Source organism: Cyanistes caeruleus, chromosome 8, assembly GCF_971803275.1.
Source record: "Cyanistes caeruleus chromosome 8, bCyaCae1.hap1.1, whole genome shotgun sequence".
Lineage (NCBI taxonomy): Eukaryota > Metazoa > Chordata > Aves > Passeriformes > Paridae > Cyanistes > Cyanistes caeruleus.
This window is the reverse complement of record NC_141708.1, coordinates 14,852,341-14,872,511: the sequence shown is the minus strand read 5'-3', so window position 1 is coordinate 14,872,511 and position 20,171 is coordinate 14,852,341. Positions and strand designations below refer to the sequence as shown.

Sequence of the window (20,171 nt, the reverse complement as noted above, 5' to 3'; positions counted from 1 at the left end):
TAATGTGAAAAATGTATGCTTTATTTTTACACCTGAATTCAATATATGAGGCTGGGTAGGAATTCTTCTCGTAAACAGCCTATGGGACTTCAAATTCAGTCATGGAAACTGGAATTTCTATATGCAGAGAACAACACTACAGCAAGAGCATAGTTTTATCCTGGGAGCAGCTATTCAGATTTCTGTTGATTGCATCATTCCCCGAAAATTATATTTTTTTTGGGTGAAATTCCTATTGCTTAATCTTGGACAGAAAGTGAACAGTAAAATCTGTTCAACCATTTTTTTTTTATTATCAATGAATCACCAAAATGAAAACTGATTTTAAAATATGTTAGGTGTGTCCGTGAGGAATTTACTAGGACAATATATCTCTTATACTCTGGTTATTTCATTTGCTTTATTTTTATAGGGAAGAAAATCAGGTAAAATAGTAATGGTTCACTGACTATAATTGACCAAAACCCCACAATAAATCAAAACCAGACTTCCAAAGCATTGAAATGATCTCATTTATCTTAAGGGGAAAAAAAAAAAAGTCAAAAGCATAAAAAGCATTTTGGTCAATTTTGATGTTACAAAACATTTTTATATTTATTTAATATCATGACTCCTACTCTGTAGATATACTGTCTATTTTCTGAAAAAATAATGTGCAAACAGATTATTGCATAACACATCTCTTCCAATTTAGCCCAGAAATATTTACTAAATTAATTTTTAACACAATAAGAAAAGTGTTTTAATATTTTACGTTTGAATTCCAGAGAGTTTTATCACGTAAGATATTCTGTGGAAAGCAGCACCTATTTACTTTTTTGTAAGCCATTATGAAGATGGAATTGGCCTCTCAGACAAAATAACAGAGGTGATTAAAACACAAGCTGAATAACAGAGCTTACTGAGTGGATTCTTGCAGAGTGAGTATTTCATCTTGGCTCTGTGTGTGTGTGATATTTTGCATAATGGTCCACAGACTTCCTACAATTTTACAGAATATACATATACATAGTGCTGAGACACAGAGAAGTGGATTTCACATTATCTCTATGCTTATTTAGGGCTCACTGTCTATGTGGAATGAGTAAAAGTAATATTAAAAGAAACCAATTATGAAACAGAAAATATTTTGGTATGCAAACAAAGAAAAATACTGTATTTTAGTTTAGAGACAGTTCAAGCATATACAGCATATACATAATAAAGCTCAGTGTTTTGTCTTTTTTTTTTTGTATTAGCTAAAGAAGCAGTCATGAAACTCTTGAATATTGGCTTAAAACTTGACAACCACCTAGTGCATTCTTCTTGCTCACCTTTTAAAAATACACAATCTGAGATGGATACATTGCACTGCTGGAGTTTACAATATATATTTCAAATTTACAAAAATACAGAAAAACAAGATTTCTTGCACTCAGATACTGAGCATTAACCCTTTGAGTACTAATTCCCACCTGCAACACTGCAGAACACATTCATCTGACTTACATGTTTTTATAACATTCTAACAATTATAATTGTCATCTTTATGTACACTATTAGGAAATTTATTCCTACATATTCAAAAAAAAAAAAAAAAAAGAAGGTAGAGTCTAATAAACTGCTAATAACAGAAAAATATGGGGCTGAAGTATGGTCAAGATTTCTGCCACATAGACACAAAGAATCGCAGACTGATGGTCTCTCAATGGAATTTTCTATTTCCTCCCTGCAGCAATTACATAAGTCTGTGTGGAGACAACATAGCAAACTTTCTTGTGTGGCTGTCCTTGTTTAGGGCAAATCTGGGAGGAAACCTCTGAATGGGAATAGAGAACATACAGAATTTCTGCTTTTTCTCTCATTTCTGCATGCACTTTCCACTGTAGACATTTTCCTCACAGCTCTATGCCCCCATTCACTTTCTGAAATCTATTATTATTCTGCACCCTCCCTACTTGTAAAAAGCAGTTTTGTTTCTTACAGTGATCATTCTGATGCAGTTCTGTACAGTGAGTTGATGCTTTGTGTCCAGATGTTCGTGGAAACATGAAAAAAATCTTGCCAAGAACCTTGTTAATAGAGAATGTTACTGACCCTGGAATGCCCTACAATTCAGCAGAAATCATGAACATAAAGAACTTGTCTGAAGGTCAAATTTGCATTAAAGCATTAAGACAATGTGAATTTTGCTAGGGGAGGAAATGGGTTTTCAGAAAGCAAGTAGTGAAATTAATAGATGGATTCTAAGAAGGTGTGTTTTTAGAAAATTACTGAACTTCCTCTTTCCTGGCAACTCTGGACTACATTGATCATGTAACTAAATAGACAATATCATATATACAGTATCTCTGAACTAGAATAAGCTACTTTAAGAAAATAACTGTAGTCCTCAAAGAGTTAATGGTAAAACTGCTCTACCTTAACAGATGTGGGAAGGTTACTGTGGAACAGCTTACAGATTCGTTTAAAAGGCATACTTTACAAAGAAGTGTAAAACTTATTGAGACAATTGCTATTACACCGCACAGTGCCACATACAATGAGTAGTGCATGCTCCGTAAAGACATTAGAGTGGACCCTTATCAAAGCTATCATATAACCTTATACAAAGGATTGTGCCACTTAAACTAGTGCAGAGTGATTTTTTTTTTTTCCTGTAGATTTATAATGCTCTAGATTAATATCAATAGGGTTTTTCACAGCCTTGTACCACACTTTTTTTTGTTCTTTTTTTTAAACACATGTAACACTAGAAAACAGCAAATGGTATATCCTGACATATGTCATGCAAAATACAACCAATACAGCACCAAGGATGTAACAGAGACATTACCTAGCACTTCTCTCCAACAAGAAAAAGGACAGAACAGAGACTGTACATTATGACTTTACAGGCCATATGCTACAGAAGGTTTTAAGAGGCAGTATCACTTTTGTATATCTAAAAAGCTGCAATTTTATAAAATCATGTTTATCATTTCTACCATAGCCACTTCTGATTAAAATCCATGGCACAGTAATAATATTTTTCTACAAAAATAAATAAGTAAAAGTTTAAGATGCTGATATGTTTATAAAAAGTGTCTGAAGTTACTAAAGAAAAAAAGTGAAAACAATGAATGGAAATGATGTTTTTAAAGAAATGTCATTCTGTATAACAAAAGGATATTGCCTCTCTTATTCAATTGTCTAGACTTCATTTTCTCATTATCTTTCAGAATAATTATATAACTTCCTTTTAAAAATAATTTCGCTTTAAAACTGTCACTATCCCTCTCTTTTTGACACTTACAAAGAAAATGAAAACCTGTACAATTTACTGATGAGCTATGCAAACGTATCACCATACTTATTTTGGAATAAAAACAAAGATAATGATGGTCTAGGGAAAAAAAACCCCACACATTATGATGGCCCACGAACTACACAGTAGTTTCATTTTTCCAAGGGCCAGTTTTGATATTTCCTGTACTATCTGAGCTGTATATCATGGCTTCATGCATGTTTCCCTTGAGAATTCCGTTGTGATTTGTTGTATTAAATGGCAATGACTGTGTCCGTGGGTGCATTTCAAAGTGAGCTGGGTGGTGCACAGTGTCACTGTCTGGCATTTTAGCACAGCTGTATATTACAGTACTCGCGTCGCTGCTTTCGGGCTGGTTGACGGTGGGGTACGGATCGCTCTTGGAGCAGCAGGCCCGTCTGTGCCCTGCCTGGCTCTCGTGTGTGCTGTGGGGACTGTCTGTGTGCGAGCTGTGGATGCTGCCGTCAATGCTGGAGGGGATGTGGTAGGCGTACTCTCTCTCCCCTGCTGACCTGTGCCGACTGAAGTAACGTGGCTTAGTTCTGCTTTTCAGACATCTGTGAATGTGCATGTTGGGTCTGAAGGTTCCCTCGTTGTGGACGTGAATGTGAGCCTCGTCATCAAGCAGCTGATCGCAGTGCATTTTTGCACAGCAAGGTGTCACGGGCGACAGGCAGTTAACGTGGTTCTGAACCGCTTGCAGGTTAGTGAGCTTGCAGTGGCTCGCTGCTGGGTGATTAAACACAGCTGACTTGTTGGGGCACGGCGATTCCTGCAGACAAGGTGCGTGAACTTGAGTGTCGCCATTGACGTTGACCTTCGGGCGCACGTTGACTTGCACAGAGTAGGTGTTTCTTTTGGATGGGCAGCAGGACCACCAGCAATGCCACACATCATCTCGCTTTGCACAGTGATGGATCAGGATGAAAAGCCCCAAGGTCACACAGAAGGCTCCATAAAGACAGCTAAATATCATATCCAAGAAATGCCCTTGAGATACTGCGAGCGCTCCAAAGGTCCAAGTGGCAGTAAACAGGAACAAAGTGAATGCTGCGGCTCGAAGCTGAGCCTTAAAGGAATGCTCATTTTCCAATAAGGAAGAAGAAATCATGGGGCAGGTTGCCTGGGGAACGGACACAGGGTCTGTAATGTGACCATGGCCCACGTCAGTACTTGGCATTCTCTGTGGATCTTCTGTCTTTTCCTTCAGCTCGTACTTGCGTTCAGGATGGCGCTTCAGCTGCACGTACGTGCAGAGAAAGTAAACACAGGTCACCAGCACAATGAATGCCACCGGCCCGTAAAACGCACCGAGACTGGGCTCCCAGGCCATCCAGCAACTGAAAACAACAAGAAGAGAGAGTCAAGAACATTTCAGAGCCCACATTAGATGTGATGGGCAACTGGCTGTTGTCTGACTAGCGTGACACAACAGTATCTCAGAAGTTCAACTTGTGGAGGGAGGGAGCCTGTCTTTAATATTAATTAAGCTGAGGCATCACTTCCTAATTTTTTTAATTGAATAGAATATATGGTATAATTTTCAGATTATTAAAACTGAAAAATTCCAAGAAATGTAGGTCAGTTTAGACTCCGGAATTGCAATGAAGTATAAGACCATTTATGTCGACCCTTTTCTCTACTATTAAAATGTCAGCACTAATACTTTGATTAAAAAGCAAATGAGGCACAGTTTATACACTCTGTGTGAGCAATAGAAATGTACAGATTTCAGTGGTTTGTATCAATGAACATTGCTACAAATTCTTCAGCCTGGAGACTTCTCTTGTAGAATTCTCTTCTTTCCAGAGAACAGCCTGAGTACCAAGAGAAGCTGAAAAAAGACTTCCAGTTGAACTGTCACCGCTTTCAGCAGTAAGCAGACCTCAAAGATATGTGCCATTTCTGAATTCTGCACTGTCTCTAAAGTTCCTGGGAGCTCATCCATGTCAATTTGAATGTCCTCAGAAAAATTAGGGAAACTGATGGTCTCTTTGTGATATGTTAGTAGCATAGTACCATTGTAGCATGATTATGGTTTTCTAGGCTTTAAATAATATAACCATAACTGTTTTAGAGCAGCTTAAAGTAGCTCACAGCATGAGAATGAGAGGACTGCTTAAGTACGAATGATCTGATCAAATAAACATGGGAGAAGAAAACACTAATCCTTGATGGAAACTGGCAAAACATGGGTTAGAGGGAAAAGGAATATTTGCCTCATTTTGAGTCTTCTCTATGATCTGCTTTTAGCCATGGTTACAGCCAGAGAACTGTATACTAGGCAGGATAGCCTAGTATAGCTGCTACTAGGTTCTTATAGCCTAAATATTCCATGGATTTCTGGAAAGAGGAATAAGTTACTTTATCTCTTGGACTTGGACAAGAAGTAATGGGCCTAAACTGCAGCAAGAAAGATCTAAATTATATTTTTTTAAAAGTTTATTAGCTGTTAGGACAATTAGGATAATAAGCTGTTGGAATGAAATGTGGTCTATCCATTACAGGAACATTTAAAGTACCTCAGATAAATAACTGTCAGGAATGGTTTGGATATAGCTAATTTCCCACTGGGTCAGAAAGACAGACCAGGTGATCTGTCATGATGATTCCAGCTCTAAAAGTGACACTGTGTGACACTTCATATTCATTTAGGCGTGTGTGATTAGTTGCAGTTCCTCCAGTTCCAGTGAGGAAACTTCTGATATCAGATTTTTGTCTAGGCAGGAATTATCTACAAGTTACTATAAAAAGGGTAGAATGACTTTTTCTCCCAGGCTGAGAACCTCTCAGCTAAATAGAGACAGTCCCATGGGGTTTTACAGCAAGAAACTGCAGAATAATGACTTTGAATTTTTGAAATCTGAACCTTAAGCAGAAACATGCCCACGTGAACTTAGAAACACTCCAATGACTATATAATTTACTGTTAGGCAGGCACAAGAAAAGGTTCCCTGAAAGATATTTGTGAAAACATAGGTAAATTACCACCTATATTTAATTGGGTAAGCAGAGAACACAAAGCTACGTGAATACTTGAAATACATTTGAATGCTGCATATTTGATGCAAAGTGGAGAGTGGAATGCTCCCGAGTGGAACAGTCTCATGGGATGCTGTTATTTCAAGTAGAATTTCATTGTGGATCACTTACAAAATCCATTCTGTAAAAAAAAGTTCAAGTTTGTGCATCTATATTTACTTTACTAATACCATAAAAAATGAATAAGGCACATAACTCACTGTGCTGCCATTGAATTAGAAGCTTTTTACTCATTCTTATAACCATTCCTCATCTGTCCCTTGTTTTCTGTGCACATGGTGGCAGCAGGTATTGATTTTCTACATTAATATGATTAAAGAAGTAGAACCCCAGTAACTGCACCAAAATGAAAAATGTCTTATATCTATGAACATAAATAATAGAGCTTTATAATACACTGTTGATTATAAGCTGGTTGTTTAATTGGATAAATTTGAATAAATATATAAATATGAGCTGTGCCCTAGGCAAAGCATACCGTTAGCCATGGTATGCACTGATTTCTTACTGGAATTTAAATTTCAATTACCTATAAAAATGTCTTTAAGGAGCCAGATGCTCAGTTATGAACCATTCTCCTTGGTAGCCACTTCTCGTGCCCAGAACACAACCAGTTTCAAATGTGTTACAATAGATGCCCAAAGCAGTAACTAAGAGTGATGTCCTCTAGAGCATTAGTGCTGCCAGAGTACTAAAATATCCATTAGTGTGCCAGTCACTGCCATGCTGATCTGTTACACACACTGTATTTAACTTTGCAGTCTAATTCACTTTCTGCTAGGCTTTTAGGGAAAGACTTACTGTACTTATGGATACCTCATGCTTCATGCCAAGAATTAGGAATTAATGACACTCTGATGCCTGGTGAGCTTGTGGAGGTCTACTGAAACACCTATCTACTCACAAGGACACAAAAGGATTATGACAGGACTGACAGACATTATAACTGCAACATTTCCAGGTGGTGAAAATCCAAAATATTTGGGTTTTTATGGAGGGATGGGAGTGGAGGGAGTGGGGAAGAGATTTTTACTTGTCCTTTTCTTACATCATTACTTTTAAATTGCTCTAAGTTGCCAGAAGGATATCAAATCAGGGTTGAAAATTAAATGAAAATATTTAAATAATTAATAGCTGCACTAGATATGATATTCATCAGGTATTTTTAATATCTTTCAGTTATTCAGATGTAAATGGAGAGCAAATCTGTAAATGAAAGGTGATTGTACCGCCAGTAATGGAGTCAAATTGGTGGAGGTGAAGCAGCAAGCTCCAGATTAAGACATTGCTCTTTCACAGCTAATATTTAATAAAATTTTGTAACAGATGTCATCCCAAATTGCATGCTTGTACCCTTTATAAAGTCAGCTACATTTATTTGGATAAGAAACAGAATCTGTCTTCCTTATAAGTTTTATGATAGTAGCTTATACTTACTATGGTGCATTGCCTTCAATCCCATAATTATTGATATTGGTTGCTGCTGTAATCCCACATATAATGAATGGAACTCCACCACTAATCAGGTAAAATCTGTTGAGAGATAATAACTGATATTTTAACTTGCCTGACTTTTTAAATAATTGTACATTCTTGAAGTATTTTGGGAATAAAATATTGCTAAAATATTAAACAAGTCCCTAAAACCATAAAAGCAAAGAATGAAGTATTGTCACAATAAGAACTGTACTTATGAAGTAAAGAGCAGAAAGCTTAATATTTAATATTTATATCGACCCATTTTTAACAAACACTTGGTTTACAATTTCAGTAAATGTAGACAATATTGAAGCAATATGAAAAACAAAGAATTGTCTAATGCCAGAACCTAAATACTAAATGAAGTTATTCCACTCACCTTGATATTTATATTTAATAGTTATTAAATATGAAAGCACCATTAATTAAAAATATTCGGGCAAAGCACCTTTATTGACTTTAACATACAAATGCTACCAGGGAAATTCAGTGAAATCACAGAAACTTTTTCATGTCTCCCACATGACAAAAGAAAGGAAGCTCAGTTAACCAAAGAGAAAAGGGGCAAACTTTTTCATGTCTCCCACATGACAAAAGAAAGGAAGCTCAGTTAACCAATGAGAAAAGGGGCATTCCACTTGGTAAAATGTTTTGGTTTATTTCTCCACAGGGAAAAATCTGAAGAAATCGGGAGGGTTTTGAATATGCCTTTTCTTCACTCTTTTAATACCCAGCCTTGCAATTGCATTAAAATGTGAGCGCTTCCAAGGCTTCAGCAGGATCTGAAAAGTGTTGGTCTTTCTGTAAAGACTTGTATTGTAAGACAGAAAGCACAGAGTTCCTCAGCCTTTCACTGGTTAAAGGCCATTGAAAGCAGCACCTTTACAGTGCAGCATCATTAGGCTACCTAGAAATCCCAGGGGATCTCATGGAATTGGCATCCTTCATGCCCATGTCCAAATTCAGCAAAATGAGCCATCATCACATTTTCCATTTCTATAAGCAAAACACAAAATGACGCCTGGAGCACAGCACTTCCACCGCTGCGGACTCTGGGCTGGAGAGCACCAGCCCCCATTCCTGCAGCTGGAGGCGACGGTGCTCAGTGGCAAAAGGAAAATGTTCCACTGCACCCAGGAGCTCAGCTGGTTCTCTGAAATCCTGACTCATTTCCTGGCTTAAGCAATGCTCCTCTGTCAGCAGACAAAATGAGTTTCTTTTCAAGCCACTTTGGTGTGTGGAAGCAGGGACACAGACACTTGCCAGTCCCTGCTGCTACGCCCCTCAGGTCTAAGAGGAACCTGGAAACGTGTGGGACACATTCTGATCACAATCTAGCCACTAGTTTTCTATTACATATTATAAATATTAGGAAACTTCACAGTCATTTCAGGGTAGGATTTTTAGAGAAACAGAGCAATAGTAAGATTGAATAGATCAGCATTTAATTTCAGCCCAGAATTAGTGTCAGAATTTCTAAATCTATTTTCCCATCTCCTTCCAAAGCAGAATCATGGGTCAGGACTCAGAAAATTTCCTCTTAGCATTTACAGTCAATCTTTGTCCTAATGGTCTAAACTGCAAACAGACCAGAGAAAATCATATTTTGCACTCATCAGGAAGCCCTTCAGATTTTATAAATTCAAAGTCATTGAGTATATATTTTTTCTTCAACTTGGCTTATTCTGAAGAGCTCAACAAATTCCAATGAACAAGCTGTCTTCCTACAAAATCCATTCATTCACTGCAGTTTGATGATTGTAAATATCTTTTGACTTGAGCATGTTGAATAATCTATCTTAATAGCTTATTATTATATTTAACAAAGACATTTCCAATGGTATTTTCGAAATTCAGGAAATTACTAGGGTACAGCAATGAGGCATAGAAAAGCTAATCCTAATTCATCTAAGAAACAGTGAGGAGCAGAAAAAATGGGAATACTGAAGCAAGTACAGGAAACTGCACTTTGAACTCATCTGAAGTGATTACACCATAGAATTTACCTAAAATGCAACCTATAATTTCATTTTTTGCAGTGACACCACTTTTTACAGATTGGATACATACATATAAATCAATTCTTATCCAAAGTTTCAGACAAGCCAGTATTTGGGAGTTAGATAAGCTACTTCACAGCCCACACTTCCAGCAGGCTGCTGAACACAACAGTAGCAACAGATGCTCTGGAAGCACTTCAGCTACACAGTGCTGCAGAAATGTGGCAAAATCCACCCAAATTCCTGTTGTGGCTCAGGGCTAAGGGCAAGAAAATACATCCTAGAAATGACATAAGGTGAAGTCAAATGTTCCAGTGTACCTGAGGTGCACTGTCCTGATACCCACACATCACACTGCCTGCCCTGTCTCACTGGGGGAGGAAAAAAAAGGAAAATAGCAAATAGAAATGACAGTGTATACAAATGATTCTTCATTGGTGGGTTCAGGATTCTTGAAGGGTGAAGAGAAATAAAAGCTGTCGAATAGAAGAAAAGTCAGCAAGAGAGGAATAGGATTGAAATAGACCAAATAGGAAATACAATCAAAGATACAGAAGTCAAATTAATTGTAAGAGCAGAAGTGCATGCTCCTGTCCATTTGTGTTAGCTTGTGGATACCTTAAACAGTATATAAAGAAGGAAAGACCATATTGTTAAGTCACCAAAGAAAATACATTGATCAAGAAGTTTCATATACATGTTAGTTGTGAGGAAGTACACTTGAAATGAATAAATTTAGACCAGACTTTTCAAACATTACTTTTTATGCAATCATTACTTGCTATCAGTTTCTTCTTCATGCAGATAAGGCAAATAATTCTGAAGAAAAAGCTGCAGAAGAACTGATAGGGCATAAATAAAAAGTGACAAAAATATAGATAATGAATAGCTATTTTTCATACTTCTAGGAAACCTTTTAGCAAAGGGTTTTAAACATGAATGAATTGAATGAATTTAGCCTTACAACACCCTGTGTGGTCAATAAACAATATTGTTTCCTGGTGTACAGATGAAAAAACAAGGAGAGATAAGGTATTCAAGGCCATGCAGGAAATGAGACTCCTTAACTCCCATCCCATGTTTGCACACAAGGCACCTCTCTGTTCTCTGTTACTGTACATGAAGGGACTGGGCAAACCAGGATTTTGTCTCCAAGCCCAAGAAACCCAACTGCCCCTCTCTCAGTTCAAGCAGGGGCAAGATGGACATAATGTTATGTGAATGATTCCCTGATCAGGGTGGTGTCTTCCCAGTACTCACTGAGCCTTGCCAATCCCTGACTTGTGGAGGAGCCTGTGAGTGCTATTCCCTGTGCATCCCTAATAAAATATTCACTGATGTTTGGAATAGCAGCACCTGGGCTTGTCCACAGAGCAGATATCCTGGCCCAGTTAAAGTGTAAGGGTTGTAACCAGAGAGATGCTGGCTTCTGCTTCTTATGCTGCTGCAGCCAACTTCTGGTCTTTCAGCCATACAAGTGGAAAAGTAAGGGGTGATGTTCCTATCCAGTAATGCTTATCCACAGATTAAAGGACTAATAAAGCTGTACCAGAAGCGTGAACCTTGTAGACTGAGAAAACACATGCTTTTCAACCATCTTTGCCTCCACCCCAAGAATACTTTCTTATTTAAAAAGATAAATCTTTTTCCTATACTGTTTGCCTACTTTTAATTTACTATTTCCTCTTACAACTATCTTGGAGTTTTAAAGCTTTAAAAGTCTATGTCCTTTGGTTCAGTAACCAGCTTTGTCTTCCAATTAACTTTCCTACTTCTGCGTTAATTTTCTAATTTTTCTCCTTACACCAGTGGGCCGTCTCCTCTTCAAAAAAGAACGTGCAGTAACCCTGAGCTAATTTCATCTTCTACCATTCAAGAACACACACAGGTGATACTCAGACTACCAGTACTGGAACCCTGTATGCAGCAGTAAGAACAGTGATGTGACTGTTATGATGAAGGCAGACAACACAGAGATTGGCTGTAGTCATGATAGCCATGCATGCAAATCTTTAAAGACTAGGAAACCCCAGGGAGAAAACTAAAATTTTTTTTCCAGCTAAAATGTTCTCCTGACAAGCAGTTAACTTATATAACATTTTCAAATTGTTTTATGGGGAAAACTATAAACTATCAGTGGGATGATTTGGGGCTTTGAAGCAACTGCCAAGCCATTGCCTCAATAGCCCTTGGGAAGAGGTTTTCAGATTTGTACATTGTTGTTGCTGGCCACCCAGGGATGTCCTGATGATTCCTAGCAGGCTTTTACATCAGCATACATTTATTTACAGAAGCTCATTCCATCACATCTTCACTAACATTGTTATCCAAGCTAATTAGATTAAAACCAGCCTGGTAGGCCTCAGCAGGATGTGCCTGCACCTCTCAGCTGCAGTGCAGCAACACCTACAGCTTGAAAACAGCTGGGCAGACACAATCAGCTGATGGGCACTAACCTGAAGGGCAGGAATCACATGCCTTGAACATTACAGAGAACCTCAAATTTTCTGCTGCAGGGGCTGCCTGAGACCAGCAAGTACAATCTTTTTCATTACATGCACTGACACAAACACAACCCCCCCAACAGAGCAGCAGACACTGCTGGAGGTGATGCCCCTCTGTTGACGTCCTGCCTTACTGTTCTCCAGCTTCCTTTTGGCAAGAACTCCTCTTGTAAGGCGAACTCTAGCACAAAACACTGGGAGCTACACAGCCAATCTGATAGAAACAGGATAATGTCAGCAAGAATGACTGCAATAGCCTGCAGGGCAGCATCCGTTCTGATAACTTAACATGCAGTGTATTCTGCTAAGTTTATTTTCATAAATGTTACTCAGTAAGTCAGCAAGTAAAAGGAGAGTTCTACCCGGTGATAAATTTCTTGCTTGAGTGTCTGGCTATTCTCTAGTCCAAATTTTTTCCAGACTAAGAACCTTGACTCTGAATTTTTCCAGAAAGGGACTTGTCTCTATGGGTGGAATGCAAGACTGACTACATGGGATTTTTTCTGCAGAGGCTGACAAAATGGCAGTGTATCAGGAAGTGATTTAAAAGGCTTGAAATAGTATTTATTGCAGATATTACTTGATTAAAATGTACATATATTTAACCTTATTCCTCTCTGCATGCACAAATCTAGAAAGGCACATGTTAGATATATATAAAGACACCACTGAAGCATTAATTCATTTTCTACCCAAAGTACAAAAAAAAAAAAAAAATTATCAGGCTAGCTCTACTTACATTTAGGGCACAGTCCATATAGGAAGACCAGCTACTTTCAAAATAAACATCAAAATAAAAGAAGAGTCACAGCAAGATGACTTTCCCATTTCCTTGAGCTGGGATTTGGTTTTAACATCTTTGTGAAAATAATTCATATAGAAAATGGTCATTAACTTCAGAGCTAACCAGATGCCACAGTTCAAGTACCCAGGAGGCAGGCAGACAGATAAGTAGCTGCTCTGTAGAAAGCTGAATTTATGAGCCTGATTTCAAATTATTCTTCCTGATTTTTTCATGCATCACGTAATTTCGTGGTCCTTTTTCCTGGGAATTTTGTTAAAATAAAAGTAAGGCTTTTAGAAATTATGGGATTCTGGGAATACACTTTTCCTTTAAGAAAAAGCCCAACAATTTAAAATCCTATTCTCAGATAGTCTTGACTTACAAACATATTTACAAATACCAGTTTTTTTTCTCAATGACCTTTTTGAAGAGAAATAACCTATGTTTCCTTCAGTGCATTTTTCCTGTCTGCAAAGGAGATCTAAATATGGAGGATACATATTAAAAAAGAAAAATAATCTACTAATAATACTAAAACAAACTCTACTTTTGCAAGTCAAGCTTTAAATGGTAAGTAACAGCAGAAGTAAGGGTTGTGTGAAAACCCTGTTTATCACCTTTTATGTGTCAATATTGTTACTCTCTTTAACTGCCTGTACACAGTCCACTTTTTTTCCCCATAAGACATTTCACTCAGTACAGAAGAAACAAAGGTCACTAGACAGGTAGTTATTAATGTATTTTATATATAGCCCTTCTTTCTAGATATTATTACAATTTAAGAGCTTTGCAAACATTAATTAACTAATTGTCATAATGTCCTCGTGAGAATATGTATAATTTTTTCCATTTAGAGGCAGACTCTATACCACAGAAAGATGAAGTAAAAAATTGATTAAGAAAGGTGTCTGCAGATTTGCTTTCTCAGCTTAAGATGTCCAGGCCTCTCTTTGACAAAACTAGCCTCTGTTTTTTGATTAAAATTGGCCATTAGAAAGGAGTTTAAATACCCTTCTTCACCTGTCCTTAAAGAGTCATGGGAATCTGGCAATAAAGAGGGACAATGTTAGTCAGGGTCAGAAGATCTGAAGCCTCACCTATCAAACCCTCTCCATGCCCCTCCCACTGCCCTGGGCATTCTTTCTGTCTCTGCCTCTCCACCCAGGGCAGGTGATGCTTCAAGCAGGGTGAGACTTCAGCTCCTGCTGGTGGAGGCAGCCAAGAGGCTGTGCTGGAGTGATTTATATTCACCTTCCTCGGTTAACACCCTTGATGGGGAGTGTGGCCATTACATCTTATCCTGAACTTTGCAGATGAAAAGGAATTTACAGGCTGATAGTACAGTTGCAGTTTGCCTTACCAGGACCACGTGAGACAGTCTAAGCCTGCAGAGAGGACAGAAAAATAAAAACGTGTGTAACAAAAAGATAAAAAAATGAATTCAGGGACTCAAAAAATGTTCAGAGAAAATGTAGAAAAGAAAGGAGATTCATTTACATAGAGATAACTGTATTGTCTCTTGGTGAGCTAGACTAATTGAAGAGCTATTGTATCTAAGAAGCAAGAGACACCTTGACTTTTTTCCCTGTTTTATTGGAGAACACCTTGGGGGCTGCTGGAAATCAGACAGAGATGATTCTTACAGTGTATTCCATGCTGCAGTTTAGCTCTATTGACTTCTCTTCCTGTTATTAATGAATAAATAACTCAAGTCAGGGTAAGTAGGAATCCATCCTGAATGCACTTCTGAAGGAAAAAGTAAGTAAAATATTAAGCATTATTTTGATGAGAAAGAAAATATATTTATTAGTATTTCTTAAAGATTCAGTGTTGGAAAAAGTTCAAAGATATGATGCTTATAGAGAGAACACTGTTTATGGTAATGCTTGGGGAGAAATCATGGGAGGAGAAATAATACTCATGCTTTGAGTATTTTTTATTTACACAATCATTTTATCCCTAGAGAACACAACAGCCCTTTCAATCCTGCTTCCAGTTAATTTCTAGCAGTAAAATGGCTGATACTCTTGTTTGGAGGTATTTATTGCTACCTCATTTTTCCAGGCATTTGACTGCTCTGGCGCAGAGCTGTTAGCTGAAATCATTTTGCAGTTCCAGTCTACTGAATCAAACACAACTGCTTCAGTGAGCATTGCAGTACACCTCTAGAAAGTCAATTACCACCAGGATGTCCTTCTCCCTTTCAAGGGGGAGAAAAGAACCATTAACTATCAACCCTCATCAAGACAAGAAATTGTGATAGGAGCCTATATGTGACAATGGCATTTTATATAATATGAAAGTGAAATGAAAAGTATAGCATGTAAAGATAATAAGTGCTGTACTCCTATATTGTCACGTATTTAATACTCAGATCACTTTATATTAGTATCAATGTCCTATGACTGTCAGTACCTTGCATTTTAAACAGAAAATATGGATTTCTTTGGTTTTACTTGAGCTAGTATTTCATTAAGGCTGCCAAAGGAACCAAATAAAATGATTATCAGAAGGACATATATTTTAATTTGGTTTGACTGTGAAAGTCACTGACAAGGGGTTCTGGTCAATGTTCTCCTATGACTAAATTTTTAAATCATACTTTTAAAAAGGAATTTATGTCAATCCCATGTTTTACTATGGCAGTCACCAACTTAACTTCCTGAATTCCCCTGTGTTTCATGCATTGTTGAGTTTTTGACACTCACTTGCTTTTTAGGCAACATTTTTTTCTTGAGAAGAATGTTATTTCTTCTGCAGTAATTTTAAAAAAAGTTTAAGCAAAACATTCAACCTTCCTTTGAAGTTCTGTAATTCTAAGATCACCTGAAAATACAGTATTTTTAACTTTCACAGAACAAGAACTTTCGAGAGCTGATTCAGAGGTTATTTATCCACTACTTGATAAATTTTTGAATTGTATTTGAATGTATGAAGTGTATTTGTAGCATTAAAAGAAGATATTTTGAAGCATTAATTTTATTATGAGCTGTACTGCCAAATTACAGCTAAATTATTTTGACTGCATGAGATTCGCAGGTAACATAGGAATAGGAATAATACTCTCAGTTTTATTTTCTGTTAAACTCTTCCACTGTACATGCAGAGAACCATTCAGAAAATATTAATGACCAAGCAATTAACGTCATGAAGATGGGGACTTTAATGGTAGACCCAGCTGTCTTGTTCTTAGATTTGCTCAGCTGAGCATTTAAGACAAATGTGTGCAAACAGACAATGAAAAGAGAATACAGGAAAATGTGAGGAATTGCTCTAGAGAGATCATGCTAATTCTATTCTTCTAAATTCATGTATTCTTTTCCTTTTTCTCTTATATAAGTCCATGATCTTATACGAAGGTCATGATCTTTGCCCAAAGTGCCAGAGGGAGCTAAAATTGTTTAGAAGAAAGTGAAAAATAAGAGAAACACTTCAAAGATGTGCATCTCCAAAGAAACTGCATTGTTAATTTGCACGTTTGGCAAGCCTTGTATCTTCTGATGCAAAATTAAGCCCCTGTTCTAGAGGGCAGGAGATAACGAATCAGCTTTCTCAGCTGAACTTTTGTGTGGGCATGGGGAAAACTAAAATCTGATTTCCTACAAATTTTATGTTTGTCTTTGGTGTCTAAAACATTACAAGGTTGCTTTGAGATCTTTCCCACAGTTCTGCCATCGCTCTAACTTCAGCCTTCCCTTATGTCGAGGTATTTATCTTCGTTACTCACCTGCCCAGCCAGTCATGTGGAACCTAGAGAAGTTTAATGATCTCTATCGATCTCAGACCAACTGCAGCTGAGTTATTAGACAAGAAAAGTCTCAATGACAGACACATCCTTAAACAAACTGTTTCTTTAACGAGATCAAAATATAAATAAGAATAAATTCCCATTTTTTCCATTACAGACAATTACAGGCGAAATGTGAAAATGTGAACTTTAATGGTTCAAAGATTAGCAGATAGGAATCTTAAATTCAGTCTTGAAAAATATCCTGCTTTTCTACATTAATACCACAATTCTTACTTTTGTTTATTGATTCCTGAATTATGACTGTTAGTGTTACTACTTACAGAGAGAATATAGCAGTGAGAAAGCTAAAAAGCATATTTATCTCTTCAGCTGGCTCTGAAACATTTCAAACATCTTTTACAGCCTGTTTGATTGATATAAGCCATTAAAGTAATCAGTTTAGGAAATTTAATGTTGCCCCATGAAATCTGCCTTTTCTGCAAAAAAACCCCAAACTGTCTTTTTTCAACGAAAATGAAAATTACAGCTTCAGACATAACTGTATGCAAAACTGCTGAATGCATCAGCTGGTTTCTGTCACACAGCAGTGACTGGGTTGTTACTGTTCGAGCCCTCTCAGAAAGACTTCAAAATTATACACATTACAGCCACTGTGCAGCATACATATTTTTAATATTTGAGTCATGTTTGATAGGATGATATGTCCTCATAAAGTGTTTTCTTATGAAGTGTACAGAACAGTGGTAAATTTCATCCCTCTAGATTTGTTCAGCATATCCTCTGCATATTGTTAAATGACACCCATACACCACACTCAAGACGTATTTAGACTGTGAATAGAAAATACATGGAAGTATCTCTATTGGCTTTTGAATATTAATACTACAAAGTATTAAAGCAGTCTCACTGTTTCTGAGCATTTTACTAATAAGGTAATAAATGCCTCATTGTCAAAGTATTGTTAATGATTAGGTGCTACATCCCCAAATTTAAACATTTAGTGTTTCAAGCTTCTGCATCTCTGGTTTTACAATTATGTGCTAATCACAATTTACTGCTACCTTCCATTTATTTAGGTAATTTGGTTTATTTTCAACTGCATGTATCTAAAATCTAATCACACAGCTATAGCAAGATGTATCCTCAGGCAAAGTGAGAGGACAAACAGTCTTGTTTAAGACATGAAGAAACCACATACTAAAAAATAATACCATTTTGATTATTGAATCTTCCTGGTCTACAAGAAGTATTCCATGGCAAACCCAGAGGGCCATTTAAAATTGAAAAGCCTTTACGCAGAAGATCCATGGAAACCACAAAACCCTTTCTGTTGAATCTTTTCAGCTACCATGCTTTCAGCTATTGAACCCACATTTTTAGAGATCAAACATTTCCCCAAAAGGAATTATTTCAGACATGAAAAGAATACATACAGGTTTTGAATTCCTCTAAAGACCTCTGTGGTAAAGGAAGGGACTCTGTGTTTTAATTTGGTTCCTATTTTAAAATATTTTGATTTTTTTTTAATAGTTCTAGTATTTTTAGGGTTTACCACAGGTCATGAGTTAAGGAGGGAGCATCTTTTAAAGTTAAGAAAAAATTAGTAGCCTTAGATATCAGACATGACATTCATTCACACTGAAGCTGCTTTCAATCACACAGAAAACCATCTGGAAACAGTCAGGTAAAGCCAGAGCAAGGCACAGATGTTAAAATCCTAAAATATAACCTCAGTGCTTTGACACATAGATCCTGAAGGCACTACATTTTTGCTTTATTTACTAAGACTGCACAATGAAAAATTGCAAATAAAGTATTATGTACAAGGTGCCTGTATAAGTTAAACATGTGCCTTCTTGGTTTTGGGTTGTTTTTATTTCTACCCTCATATTGTCTTTGTTCACAATTACTTGCTGAGAGAAAAATATCTGTTCTTACATAGAGCAGCAGGACAGAATAGAATGCTTTCCTCAACAATTAAATTGCAGCCCACAAAGAATGGAGTCTGAAAATTTATGCACCAGAAATCTAAAATGTGAAGCTTCAAAATATAGGTCAGGTAAAAAATTCAAAATCCAAAGATAAAACATTTCAGTTTTTTTCAACCAGATTTTTTCCTGCATCTCTCTTATGTAATCACTTCTAAATCTTGAGTTTATTTTCCTTCTCAGAATAAGAAGACACAGCAAAAAAGTTGTCATCATCCATGAATGATAACCCAGTTTTACAGCTGGCAACATTTGGAACATGAAACTAGTACTACATGCAACCATTACTTACACCCTAATGAACAAAAAGAAAATAGTAGGAATCGAAAATCTATTAATTTGATTAATTGGGAATAACTTCTCTCCTTTACTTTTTTTTTGGTGTCATTCCAACATTTTTAAGCACCTTTCATTACCTCCTATCTTTTTTCCCCTCAGGAATCCTTAGTAATGGCAGCTTTGTTTCCATGTATTTCAATTTATAAGATATTCCTAAATTTTGGTGGGATTGGGTGATTTTTTGTGATTTATTTCTGGCCTTACATTTCATGTTTGTGGTCCATTCCATATGAAAGCTGACAGGATACAGAGCCAGAACAAGAGGAAGAAGTCCCTGCAGATTTTCAAAACTGGACTAGTTCAGAACCTGAGCTCACTTTCAGGCTGGATCTGATTTGAATGGAAAGTTAAAGTTAAAAAATAAGATTCTGCCAATCTTATTACTTTTATGACATTATGATTAACTTATTTATTGTTATTTTTTCAGTCTTGTAAAGGTCCATCCACACCAGATGTCAATGCTGAGAGAAGGCTTCTTTCAACCACTGCTCTTCTAGTATACATCAATATGCAAATTGAAACTTATGAACTACCCAGAGTGGACTAATTCACAGGTGAGTGAGCATAGCTTGAAAATTCCTACATTTTCAAATTTATTCTGAATAATTTTCAATATAAATGTATTTCAAATACTTTAAAATCTCAAATATACTTCCAATATAAATTTTCAAATAAATGTCTCTAAAGTCTGAGCTCTTTAGAACAGTACAATATATTATCAAAATGTAACCAAGACAGGACACAATCCTACTCAGAAAGGCACCCCACTTCACATCCCATCAATGCCTACACCTGTGGCTATAGCCAGCCAAGAACAGTTGAGACCAAGGAGAAATTTATGCTATGTATAAACACCATTAATGTGTTTAATAGGTTGTGCACCCATTACTTATCAAAGTGCCTTATCCCCACTTGCTTTGATCAAACTCCAAATGAGATGCAGACTTGCTTGATTTTGTACTACACAACTGCATTACTCTTTTTCAGAAACCAATCTA

General features: G+C 36.8%; 1 protein-coding gene across 4 annotated transcripts in view; it reads right to left on the bottom strand.

Moving 5' to 3' along the window:
* Positions 1–20,171, bottom strand: part of ADGRA1 (adhesion G protein-coupled receptor A1) — a 258,986-nt gene continuing 238,815 nt past the window's right edge. For all 4 annotated transcript variants that reach the window (XM_086901196.1, XM_086901197.1, XM_086901198.1 and 1 more), the window contains 2 exons: positions 7,766–7,861; positions 1–4,626 (listed from right to left, as the gene is read on the bottom strand). In XM_086901196.1, the coding sequence (XP_086757322.1) occupies positions 3,405–4,626; positions 7,766–7,861 (1,318 nt within the window). In that variant the 3' untranslated portion in view covers positions 1–3,404. The remainder of the gene's footprint in view (positions 4,627–7,765; positions 7,862–20,171) is intronic.